At 42.3% G+C, this 13,508-nt stretch overlaps 1 protein-coding gene across 7 annotated transcripts in view; it reads right to left on the bottom strand.

Moving 5' to 3' along the window:
* The window catches only part of NAV2 (neuron navigator 2), a 386,104-nt gene that overhangs the window by 52,121 nt on the left and 320,475 nt on the right, over positions 1-13,508 (bottom strand). For 6 of the 7 annotated variants that reach the window (XM_077179507.1, XM_077179509.1, XM_077179504.1 and 3 more), the window contains one exon: positions 2,682-2,820. In XM_077179507.1, the coding sequence (XP_077035622.1) occupies positions 2,682-2,820 (139 nt within the window). Of the gene's footprint in view, positions 1-2,681; positions 2,821-11,693; positions 11,952-13,508 lie in introns of those variants that run through there. The other variant, XM_077179510.1, reaches the window with a different exon arrangement.

Here is a 13,508-nt window from a genome sequence, read left to right as displayed (position 1 = left end):
GGATGCAGCTATGAATGTCTCTGAAGATTGAGTTAATATCATATTTAAGTCCTGTTTCTCAAAGATGGGGAAACTGCAGCTTCTGGAGTATAGGGTACTCATCAGCCCTGAAAATCAGAGGGAAATCTCAACGGAGATTTTTTCCTACTGCAAGTATGCCTTTCTTTGCAGAGATGATTCTGCCTGAGTTACTGATTTTATCAGCACACACTGACATGTTCGGACTCTCTCCCTTTGATGTTGCTGCATTATTTGCTTGGACTCCCAGCTGCACTTGTATTAGCTTCAAGCTCCCTCCTTAATTAACTGAAATCCAACTCCTGTACCCTCTCAAAGAGATGTGACAGAATCACAACAGCTCAAAAGCACCTACTGTTTAGGAGAACCAAAGCAAAGGACACCCTCAGAAGAAAAGTCCACATCCTTCTACAAATGTGTGCTAGTCCTTTGTGGCTTTGTGGCTTTCCTTCCTGGGGAAGGAAAACCTGGGCACTGGCCATCACAGAGTCCTTCAGGAGAGACAGAAAAGGTGTCTCTGCAGCATTCACTGCATCATGAGCTCTGAGGTTTACAATGGGCAGCAAAAAATTAACCCTGCAAGCCATGCATTTCAGCACTCCAAGCTCTTTTCATTCCCCTGGCTGACAAGATTCAGGTAGTTTGTTCCACTGAAAATGAACTATTTTATGGGCAATAATTTGCAGATAACAGAAGACCTGGAATAAGGATTGTCATTCATGAAAACTGAGGAGAGAAGCAGGTCAGAGACACACAGCACACCAAAAAACTGCAAACACCACTTGCACATTCTTGGCTCCCAGTTTCCTCTGCCAATAACTATGCTCTACTGCCTGAACAAGCTCCAGCTGCTTTTCTTCTGGTGTCTGTCTGCACCCTCTTGGATACTGTAATAGTTGTGGAGGAGGAAGAGGAGTTTGTCAACACAGATTTTGATCTCTCAGAGGTGTTTCCAAGAATCTGATCCATCAGAAGATAGAAGTCACATGAGTTTCTATTTTTTTTCCTTAGGTCAATGTTTAGTCACATCTCCCTAAGTCTTCCTTTTTTTTCCCCCCCCAACAGTATTACAATGTTGAGACAGTAACAATTGTCAAAAAATACTTCCAGTTGCCCATCTTACTCTGAAAAACATGCTTGATGGATCTTAACTCCTCTCAGCTTGTATGGGACTTGTATTAGCAGTTCCAAGTGCCTGTGCAGTGGCTGATAGGCAAACAGAGGCTACCTGGAAACCCTTTGTGCAGGCTCAAATATGCACTGCATGGCAAGGGAACAAAGACTGCTCTGTGCTTGCACCACAGCTCTGGAGACAGAGCCATACTTCACAGCAACCACAGGTCTCCACCAAAACTGATGTCAAAAACAGATTTAGGAGGCACTGATGAAAAGGACTGGAGAAGATTAAAAGAGGGAAGGAACAGAGGAGCAGGTCACACCGAGATCCCTCTCCTGCACCTGCAGCACTGCCAGGTCACCACATCCCAGTGGCTGCAGCACACAGCGCCCCAGTCCCTCCAGCAGGACCAGAACAAAGCTGGACTTTTTAGTCCTGCACTTTCCCAAACAAAAATCTATGGAATTGGTAAAAAAAGAAAAATGCAGTTTGTATTAGTGCAAATCTCTGTGTTATGTAGTTTGTTTGATCAATCAAAAACTGTTAGATGCCTTCACTTGTTCCACCCTCTTTGGATGTGTGGTGTCTGAGCACAAAGTGTACATGTATCCCCTGCTGATGGAGGCAAAGTTTATCCTCCTACGAAATGCTGGCAGCCACAGAAAGCCTTCAATTACACACAGCTCTGGATATTTAATAAAATCAATTTCATTTGCATAACATGCTTACATTTCTGATGAAAGCATATAGAACCTTTGAACTTTGATGTTTACTTTATTGTATTCTATTATTTAAAACAAAAAGGTAATACCATTTCATATTCTATATGAAAAACATAATACCATTTCATTCTATATATTTATATAGATATTTCAAAAATATCTCTATAAAATCCCATTTACATCTGTTTTCCGTGCAGCAGTGCCTCTAGGAAGACAAGACCCAATTGTTGTGACATCACCATGGCAGAGATGCCTTGGGTTCCACCCACAGAGGAAATATTTGCAAATGCCATGGATGACAAGGTGGTTATTACTGACACTGTCTATACAGAAGGCTGGCTGTGTGTTCAATTCAGCAACCTAAAACTGTCACAGACATCTTTTATGGAAAACAATTTCCTTAGGATTTTTCCTCCTGAGAAGCTGAGAGGCCTCAGGAACAAAATGTAAACAATGGTTATCTGCTGCTGTGGAATGCAACAGGTGGGTATGTGATTAGTCTCATGTGGTTATTTCTAATTAATGGCCAATCACAGCCCAGCTGGCTCGGACAGAGAGCCCAAGCCACAAACATTTGTTATCATTCTTTCCTATTCTATTCTATCCAGCCTTCTGATTAAATCCTTTCTCCTATTCTTTTAGTATAGTTTGAATGTAATATATATCATAAAATAATAAATCAAGCCTTCTGAAACATGGAGTCAGATCCTCATCTCTTCCCTCAACCAAGAATCCCTGTGAACACGGTCACATAAAGCAATTACACCTCCTGCACAGAGAAAATAACAAATATCAAGGTTAGCTGAATAAAGCGAAGCTCTTACCTGTGCATCTAAGTTCTTGCGGGAGGAGGCAGGAGTGTTGGCATAGGAGCTGATGGAGGAGCTGGTGTTAATGTCATCAGTACTGAGATTGTCTATGGTGTCACTGATCCCACTGCTGACAGAGCTGCTGTCATCCCAGCTGGAGAAAAAGCACAGCAGAGGGAGAAAACAAGGGTCAAAAGACAAGACATCATTCAAAAGGAAGACTGTATTATTTCTACAACCCTTAGCCCACTTGTGGTTGCCAGAAAGGCCAGGGCACGCTGTCACCAAGCCAAGGCACCAGTGACACAGCTCTTCCTGACTCAGCTGAAATGTGTGTCTTCTCTGTCTGAAATCTGTGTCCCCAGAGCAGGGGAAAGCACTGGCATGAAGGGATATTACCAGGGAATTTTTTCCTGGGGGGTGGTGAGGCCCTGGCACAGGCTGTCCAGGGAAGCTGTGGCTGCCACATCTCTGGAAAGTGTCCAAGGCCAGGCTGGATGGGGCTCTGAGCCAGCTGGGATAGTGGAAGGTGTCCCTGCCCATGGCAGGGGGCTGGAACAAGATGAGCTTTAAGGTCTCTTCCACCCCAAATCATTCTGTGATTGTGTGATCTCCAAGCAGGCACAGCACTGACTCGCTAAGCTGTAACACAGAGGTGGAACTTAAATGCAAGGAAAAAAAAAATTCACCCTGAAGCAACCTTTTGTACCTGGGTGTTCCACAGACCTGGATCTACCACCAACAGTATCACCAGCCTCAAAGAACTTTAGCAACTACAAGTTCAGTTCTTCAGATGGCAAATAACCTTCCTGAGCCTCAGTGCCCTTTTCAAGAAGAGCAACTATTCAGGACTACCTTCTTCCAGCATGTGATAGCTTCAACATTTTCCAGTAAATGAGAAATGTCTGAGTGGAAGTTTAGAACAAACAAAGCACCAACAAAACAAAACCAAAACCAACTAAACAAAAAAACCAACCAACCAACCAACCAAAAAAAAGACCTTGCCTGAATCAATTTGAGTGTTAGAACAAAAAGAATCAAAATGATCTAAAAATGGAGCCAGATGCTCCAACTTGTAAAATGCCTGTAAAAGTAAGCTGCTCAAGGAAGAGATTTATGTACTGGCTTACAAGTGCTCCATCTCCAAGAACAATGAAGCTGGGACTGAAATATTATCCTGGAAGGAGCTCTGTGAAGACATTTCAGTCCACTGTCCACTGGATAACTATTGCCGGAAATCTGGAAATGTAAATATATATATATATATATATATATATATATATATATATCACAGGTCATTTGCAAAAGATTAAGGGCTCATCACCTGGCAGCTCTCTAGCTATTTATAACCTCAGCTTCAGATTTTGGGAGCTCCAGACTCTCCTCCCTGTTGCATTTCTGTTTGCTTTACCAACTTGTAACAAAGAGATTGCAGAGAGGTTTCTGGCTGGGCAGTGAAAGCTATATTCACAAATGAATATACTGAGCAGTTAACATTTGCATTTAAACCTGAACTGTCTTAACCTGTGATAAGAGAACTGTGTAAAGAAAGGCAAACTACCTCTGTTTGCTTGAACTTTATTCATAGCTTCACCACTGATTTGCTATAGCCTTTCTACATAAACTTTGTCAGCTTTGAAATGGAAAGCATTTCATTTTTTCCCACTTAGCACTACAAAACGCCTTCCTGCGTGACTTTTAACGTTGCTTTAATAATTTTAATTGCTTTTCCTTACTTGGGAGTGCTATGTTCACCCACACCTGTACAAGGCCTTTTAGGGAACTGAGCACAGCTTGAAGAGCAGCACAATTTGCTGAACCACAAATGAAGTGTGGCCATGGGGACATCCTCCTCTGCATGTCACAGGAAGGGTTACAGCTGGTAGCTGCTCCTTGCTTCTTGGGTTTTGGTTGATAATTGCTGCCCTGAGATGTGCAGGATGTCTCTGCTCCGGCCCACACAACTGCAGAACGAGTCTGGACTCTTCACTGTTTGGTCTTGAGGTTGTTTATTAATTCTTATCTATAAAATTTTCTTTCTGCTCAGCAGGGCAGCCACAGGCACTCTGACCACCCCTGAGGTGCTGTTGTCCTTTTATACTGCAAACTATGTATAACATATTGACACTAAATTCCCAATACCTATCACCCATGTTAGACAGTGCACCTCTACTCTAAACCAATCCCAAAGTGCCAACAGCACTGCAGAAAGTGGAGAACAGGAAGAAGAAAGAGAAAGGCTGGACACGCCCAAGTTCCTCCATCTTGTCCCCATAGCCCCCATACCAAAAATCCTAAAATCTACATTTTCACCCTGTGATAATTTTGTTCTTACACTGTCCAAACCTGTGTGACTTTCATGACCTCACACAAAGCTGGCAACTTGCTGCAGGGGTCAGAATCAAATCCCCAGGTGTTCTGGGCTGCATGCCAGGGTCCTTGGCAACTCTGGACACCCAGAGGGATGTACTGAGTTCTGACACTTGCTGGCTGCTCTGCTCCCAGGGAAGGGCCTCACCAAGGTGTCAGCACAGTCCCTTCTCCCACATCCCTGTGGATGAGCCAGCTGGGAGGCTCAGATCAGCAGCTCCAGCAAGCCAGGAAAGGCAATGTGGGGTGCTCAGGCACACTGCTGTGCTGGCACAGGGACACACCAGAACACACTGCTGGCCCCTGCCACAGGCCCTCCTGGATGGAGCCCTGGGCCCACATCTTCATCACCCTTCACATCTTCATCTTTTCTCCAGCTCATGAGAATTCACTGCAGCCAGCCCTGACTGACCCTCAGGAGTGTCCCAGCTACAGGAATTCCAAGAAGATTTTCCAAAGGCTATTGGATAAACCTGCAGACACTCCAGCTCTTGTGATTGGAAAGGAATGCTGCAGTCTACACTGTTGGTGATGCTACAATTCAAAGGAAAGAGATACATTTTTCCCAGATTTGCCTTCACCTGGATAAAAGGTGCAATACAAACTAGAAATCCATGTTAAAATAAAATTCACAATGTGAGACCTCCTGAATCTGAGAAAGCCAGGCAGGCAAATGTGACACACCAGTCTTATTTGCTGTTTTTAAAGATCTTTTCCAGCATAACTGAATGAAAGATGTGCTGCCCATGCCAAGAAATGCTAGGGGGAAAATTGAAAATCTGGAAAAGGATTGAAAGATTTTTTTGAAGCACTTTTTTATTTAGAGTAGGCAATTAAAAATCACAAGGCAAAATATTAAAAGCCATATTACTTCTAAATTTCAGTTCTGAAAACAGGTCCTATAACTGATATTTATTTCTCTTTCCAAACCTACCACATAAAGCATTTACAATTCCTAGGTAAGTCTACAAATAAGGCACCAAAATAGTTAATGAAATCACTGAATAAAAAAATAAACTTCTTGTTTTCCACAGTTCTGTGTAGCAACAAACTTATTTTCTATTTCTGAAGCTATAAAAAATAACTATCATAACTAATAATATCATCAATGCCAATGCTTTCTATGTTTAATAGTTTTGTTTCCTTCTTATGGAGATATGGCAGTGGGCAGAAAAAAATATTAAGTTCAATAATTTTTTTCTGTTTGACTCCTAGTCCCATCTTCAATGTATAGGAACTGAAACATTTCATTTTTGAGCACTCACAATTCTTAAACTACCATAGGCCCCAGTTAATCAGCACCTAAAGAATGTGTTTAATGTTAATCATAAGTAGTTTTTCTGCCATCAGCCAGTCCTGTTGGCTTCAGTTGGGCAATCTAAGGCATTATGAAAATATTTGAGTGCCCTTCTGAACTGGGACATGTGCCTGAGGACAAAGGTAGAAGCATGCACCTGAATACATTGATGGTTGTGGCTTCCCTTCCTGTGTATCCTGGGCTTTAGGTCCTTTATGTTCTGGTGGAAACTATGAACTATTCCAACTCTGCATTTTCAAGCTCACTAATCTGTTAGTAAATTTAAAAAGATTAGCTGTTCTGAGGTCTGAAGACAGGTGTCTGGATAGATTTTGGGTGCCACAAGCCAAGCAGCACAGCTCCCGTGCTGGCATGCTGGTGACACTGGTGCCCAAGCTGTTCTGACAAGGCAGGATGTGTAAACCCACATATCTGCCTAAACCCAGAGAGCTTTGTTTAATAAATATCACTTCAGCTCAGTCTCTAGCTAGAAAAAACACAACAGCATGTAAGAAAACATGAAAACACCTTAAGAAACTGAAAATAATTTTGTAAACCTACATAAACCATTACTGATGCTGCTCTTTGAAACAGCACTAGAAAGGGCTGCTAGAATTCACTGAAATCTCTAAAATAAATGCCAATGAAAGCCACTTTATGAGCACCCAGCATATACAGCTACAAAGTAATGCAATGAACCCACACATTCTGGTTAAGGCTCCTCCATGGGACAGGACCAGTCACAAACTGAGGCTTTTGTTTCAGCTGCTCCTGACACCACCCCAAGCCCTCCACGTAAATCAGTTCGTTTTTACCTGGATCCGGTGCCTTGATGGTTAAAGTCAAAAGTGAGGAAGCAGAATGGGGCATCTAACAGCCCTAATTATGGTGTTCTTGGCTCCCAGAGCCCAGATAGCATCTTTGTAATTTAGCTGGTGCAATTAAAAATTTCTGATGTCAGCAAAAGTCTACTCAACCCTAACCTGAAGCTGAAATGTTTGGGTTTTCCTTTCTTTATTTGATCAATCACCTGAAACTTTACTTTGATTACTGAAAATTGCAAATTAAAAAAAAAAAATTAAAATCTTAAAAGTGTATTACATATGAAAATTATACAACCACCTACTTGAAACTCAAGTAGGTGGTTGTATAATTTGAAACCCCTACCACCACTTGGAAACTGCCAGGATGCTGCCTCCTGCTCTCCATGCAACCCAGCACCCCAAGCAGCTTCCTGAGCCTCCCCACCTCTCTCTGCTCCCCCTGCTACTACACATTGCCCCTGGGCAGCCCCAGATAACAGCTCCAAGCTGCTTTTTCAAACAGCTTTGCAAAGCTGTTAGGCTCAGACTTGTATTTTTCCACAGTCTATCAGCACTTTTCCATCTTGCATAATCATCATCCACACAATTGGCTCTCCTTTGTCAACTTGGACAGCACGGAAAGTTATTCTGTGATCCTCAGGACAGCCCCTCTCAGTGCAGAAATCCTCCCCCTTTGCAAAGGAATCATTAAAATCCTTCTAAATAAAGCTATTGTTGAAGGCTGAAAATGCACCTTTCTCTACGGATGGGTGTGGAGTTTAATTTTGTTGGATCTTCACTCAAAACCAAAATTACAATGAGCTGCTGAAAAATACATTTGTCCAAGAAAGGGCCTTGGGGCTCTACAATATTTCAAGTGGAAACATGGCAATTATCCTCTTCTATTTAAAAATTTAACTATTTATGAGTTGATAGGTGAACAACAACAACAACAACAAAAAAGATCAAGGTACAAAACGATTGAAACTTCCCAGCATCTTCAAAGATTTAAAAGGAAAAATTAAATGTGCTATAACATGAGACAGTAAATACCACAGCTTCCACTGTTTTCTCCTGGGATTTCCTACAGTAGTGAGAACTGGGCCAGAAACCCAGAAAGCACCCACAGACCCTTGCACAGTTTTCCTTTCAAACTGCTCTGAAACTGAAACATAACCACTTGCAAAAGAATGGATGGCAATCTACCTCAAGAGAAGTTAATTTAATTAATGTGTTTTACACTGCTATTAATCACCCACCTCCCCCATGTCTCCAGTTACTCTCTTCTTACATCTCACTATAGGTATTTTAACATAAACCACTTTGTTTCTTACCAAAAGAGGAGCCCAGGGACAGGACTGTTACCTTGAAACACTTAGGGAAGTCAGACCAAGAAAAGCAAACCAGGAAAAAAGAATACAGAGCAGTTCCAGTTGTTCTTTCTGGAGCAGAATCTAATCCTTTAAAAGACATTTTTTTGGTGCAGAGTTGAAGTGCTGGAAGTGTGCTGTGAGCTACTCAGACATTTTCATGTTTAGTGACTATTGGGGTTACTGCCAGCAAGCTGAACTGCAGCTCTCTGTCAGGCTCTGTTTAGAATTCATCCAAGATAAGGTTTCAGGATTTACATTTAAAATACCTATTTGTAAAGGGAATAACTCACAGAACAAAATTATTCAGTGTTGAAAAATCCGGGTAAGAAAAGATTTGGAGAAGCTAAAAAACTGCAAATGCTCTTTTCATTTAATCTTCTTAGATCAGTGCTAATAACCTTACAAAAATAACACTGGATTTTATTTTGTCCCTTAAAATCTAACCAGGAATTTGACCAAGCCATTGACAAACTTGAACACAGCTGAGCACACACACACACAACACACATACAAAGGACCTCCTAAAAATCCACCTGATCTCAAGGAGTTAGAAAACCCTAAATTTTCATGAACTGATTTGACTTCCCACCGAAATTCATCACACATCTTGCTCTGAAGCTGAAATTCCAAAAGGTCCCTTCTCCACCTAGACCTTTGCTCCACGGCTGTCTGGGGTCACCAGCCAGCACAACCCTATTCAGTTGCAAAATGCCTGACTGGTGGAACTTGTTTTTTTGGCCATTGTTCACAAACAGGGTTCCTCTGGTACCTCCACAGCCTCGGGGAAGGGGAGAAAAGCAAGGCACTGCATGTGACCCAGGTGCTGGAGGAACTCCCAGCTAAGTCTGCAAAATTTACTGTACAGAACTACAACCAGCTGCCAGCCCCTTTTTCGTGCATTCACAAGCTATAAACCGTATTTTCCCAGCTACTATTGTGTCTGAAGACTTGCTGTGTTTGTACAGCTGTTTACAGAGCAGCTCTACACTGAGTGCACAGGGCACCCCTTGGCCAGCTGCACTCTCACCTCCCTGATCTGGAAGCCATGGGAGTGATGCTCGTCCCTGCTCATGTCTCTGTCACTAGGATGACTCCAGAGAAAGCTGCAAACAAAATCGGGGTCTTCATATCACAATAAGGTCAGTGTTAAATCTCAGTCATCACCTTAAAAAAAAGTGCTTTGTTTGTTCTGCCTTTGTTTCCACGACAGTAAGAAGTGCTGAGAAGAGTCTTCTAATCAAAGTCAGAAATCCTTGTTTGCATACAGAAAAGAAATCCCTGTGAAGTGTCCACATGACAGCAATGGCCTGGACAAATGCAGAGGTGAGGCCAAGCGCAGAGCACTGTGGATTCAGGGATGGACTGGCCCAGCTCCCTGCAGTCCCCCAGCATGAGGGAATGGGGAGGAGGCCCCTGGCAAAGCTCTGGGTGTAGGTCACCACTGCAATCTGCTCCCTCTCAGCAAGGTCCCAGCCCAAACACCTCCTCACTGCAGGCAGGCAGAGAGGGTGGCCTGCCCAGGGGATAGAGCTGTGAAAACCAACTACCTGATTTTGGAGGGTTTTTACCCTGCCTTACTTACCAGTACTTTTTTCTTACTACTCACTTACTTCTCCCCCAAAAGCAGATACTCTGGATCACATCACCTCCTCGTACAAAGACACAATTTGAGACTTAAAGAAGGGGGAAGCAGCCACTGAACACAGAGACAGTTTCTGGCACCCACCTCAAGCTCCTCCAACACTGGGCTGAGCTGGTGAGAGCTCAGCACCTCACCAGCAGTTACTGGCACCTGGCAGAGGCTCCAAAACATCATAAAAACAGGGTTAAACACCGAGAAGAAAAAGAACAGATTAGCTAAATTCTTACAGGAATGATGTAACAAAAGCATGGCTACTTTTCTTCCCATCATCTTCTAATCCATCCTAACACTAGACTTGTGTAACCCCACAAATCTTTCAGGCCTGCAGACTGTAACCCCAAGCAAGAAACACACAGGCACAACCTGAAGACAAGACATATATATGCACAAAAACTCAAAGCAATTCTGCTTTTCCCCACTCAGAAGATGCTGCAAAGCTTCCACATAAATTGATCAAGGTCAAAACCTGTGCACAGCACAAGTGATTTCACACCTGAGAACTGCTCCTGTCTCACAGCAGCATCAGCTGGAGCTGAGCACATGGAGACAAAAGATAATGCACATGGTTGTCCCATCAGGAAAAAAGGAGAAAAACATCAGAAATTGTCTTTCTGAAGGCATGACAGCCTGCTGAAATACGCCTTAAAATAAAGGCTGAACTTGGCAATAAAAATGTGTTAATTTGATCACAGGGCACAGCACTATCACTCAGGAAACCAAAGCACTGAAAAACAAGAGTTGTTATCCCACCAGTGATTTACAGAACAAACAGACACATAATCAAGTCAAATGGTTTATTTTGTGCTGCTGGGAAGATGTCAGCTACTACCAACCCTGAAAGCAGTTTTTTGTCCTAGCAGAACTGCAACACTCTAGATAGTAACTCCTGGTTCATGTGAGCCTTTAAAATTAGGCTTATTTGGGAGGAACTACAAAAAGGAAAGAGATCTTACAACCTTACTCAAAACAAATCAGCAAGCCACCAGAAATTTGCACAGGAGTGAGAATAAGAACTGGATATTATGTACTAAAAAGCAAGTGCACTCTGGGCTGGGATCTGGCCTGAAACATCACACACGCCTTTGTTTCCTTGCAGGGTGAGCTCATTCCCACAGAGGCTCCTCCTTTGCACAGAAACCAGACTTAGAGTGCTAAAATATAACAAAGCCCCACAGTTTTCTGAGGCTAAAAGCCTGAAACACTAGTGGAAAGATAGCCAGCTAGATTGCAACCTTTGAATATCAATAAACCTCAGAGAATCACAAAATTAAGGCAGAAAAAGCAAACACAGCAATAGCTGTCAGTCCTCACATAGGAAATTTTCTACCATGTTATTCAAATATTTGCAATCTCTTAAAAATGTATTGAATTCATGCAGCATACAGAGATTGAAAAGAAACACTGCAGGGAGAAAGCTGCTCAGATTTATCCATCATCTAATGTGTTTCCACTGCCACCAGTATTTGCACAGTTAAACCTCCCTTACTCAAAGGTGTAACACAACACGCTCCCGTGTTTTCAAAAGTGCAGAAAATCTCTTACCTTGCAATATTCCCCAGCCAAAGCACTTCTCCACCTTGTTGCCCATGAAGAATTCCAGGAAAGGGGCTCAGATTTATTTTGCAGGTTGATACCTTCATTAGGCTACCATCCAATGCCCCCCCTTAAATAAACCAGCCTGTAACTTGACTATCTAGGAAGAGACTTGGAAAAAAAAAAAAAAAAGTTGGAGCAAGGTTGTTTTCCAATAGAGACCTCCACACGGAGTCAGCAGCTCTGAGAGACACTGCAAAGTAAAACCCGGCTAGAAGGTGATCATCAGAAACTTCCCCTGGAAAGAAATCTGATCCCTCAACAAAATTAACCTCTGAAGTGCTGAAAAAGCGAGAGGTCAAGGCTTGGTGCCGGGACCAGGTCATGTGTGAAAGCTGGGAGCTGATGGCAGTGACCAGGCAGGCTGGTGCCTCCGGGTCAGGAACTGCATCCCACCAAGGAAAAGCTCATGCCAGCAGCCCTGCCCTCGGAGGTACCAAATGGCACTGGTTGATCCCAGCTGAAAGACTGCAACCTGTAAAAGCATTTTTCCCCACTCTGCTTCTACAGAGGGGTTCAACAATGTGACTGCTGAAGCAAGTGTTGTTTTATGTGAATGTAGCAGGAGACATACCTAAAATGTTTTAATACAAAAGATTTGGAATGCTGGTAATCTTTCTTTATTTTTTTTTTTTTAATGCCGGGGGAGTGGTAGTACAGAAAAATATTTTCAATAGGAATGGTAAAGAAAATAGCAATTTATCCACTGGTATCTCCAATTAAGAACTTAAGAAACTGAGACAAGATATGTAATATTAATCTGACTCTTGTTTATTTAGCACTGTAGAGCAAGAGGGATTATTACTTCCCCTTATTTCAAACAGAATAGAGATGGCTATTTAGAAATATGAGGTTGATAAAAAAATCTGGTGTTAACATTCAAAATTCTTATTTTAATCCAATATAAATATTTTCTGACAGGATTCTACCAAGACCTCTGCATTCTGATGAACATGTGGGATGGCTTTTTTTTTTTCTAGTATGGGAAATCACAGCAGCTGAGTAGTGCCAGGATTTCTGTTGCCAGCGAGATCACCAGCAAGGGATCCTGTTCTGGAAAGGAGGTGGGAAGCCTTTAGGATGGAGAAAATGGACAGGGCACGATGCTGTTGCCTTAGCCTCACCTCAAGAAAATCATGGATCATTCAGCCCAAAACCAAAAAGAAAAGTAGGAAGTGAGAAGTCAACTACACCATTATATATTTATTAACTCAGGTTGAGTACCCTTGTCTTAAATAAAACATACCTTTCAGCACAACACTGCAACGTTGGTTGAAAGAGTTAAAATGCAAGAATTCAAAGGTTATAAAACAAAGACTTTGTGGAGATACTCTGCTGCCAAAACCTTCACATAAATGAGTCTCAGTCTGAGCTTGCCTTTTTACACTGGAGCCTGTATTTTAGTGGCTACTGTGTAACTATGGCAACACAGAGGACGGGTAATTTAGAGGCTGGTGGATGTGACAACTTGCAATTTTGAACAATGCTAATAATAAAAGTGGCTTGGGAAAAGCATCATTTAACACAAACCTTTGTGGTTCAAAATTAAAAAGGCCTGTTCATAAATTTTTTAGATTTTTTTTTCAGCTGGATGATTATCTACATTATGTTAGTCTGATGAGTAAAAAAAGGTAGAAACATGACTCTTGTGCTTTTTGGTTCATCTGCACCTTAGAGTGCAGCCAACCCACTGCCTTTGTGATGTACAAATGCAAAGCTGCTGATGTCACTATCTTTGCTGAAGATTAGACAAGAATCACATGG

The sequence above is a fragment of the Agelaius phoeniceus genome, chromosome 6 (genome assembly GCF_051311805.1).
Source record: "Agelaius phoeniceus isolate bAgePho1 chromosome 6, bAgePho1.hap1, whole genome shotgun sequence".
Classification (NCBI taxonomy): domain Eukaryota; kingdom Metazoa; phylum Chordata; class Aves; order Passeriformes; family Icteridae; genus Agelaius; species Agelaius phoeniceus.
Note: the sequence above shows the minus strand (reverse complement) of the source record. Positions and strands in the feature narration are given on the sequence as shown.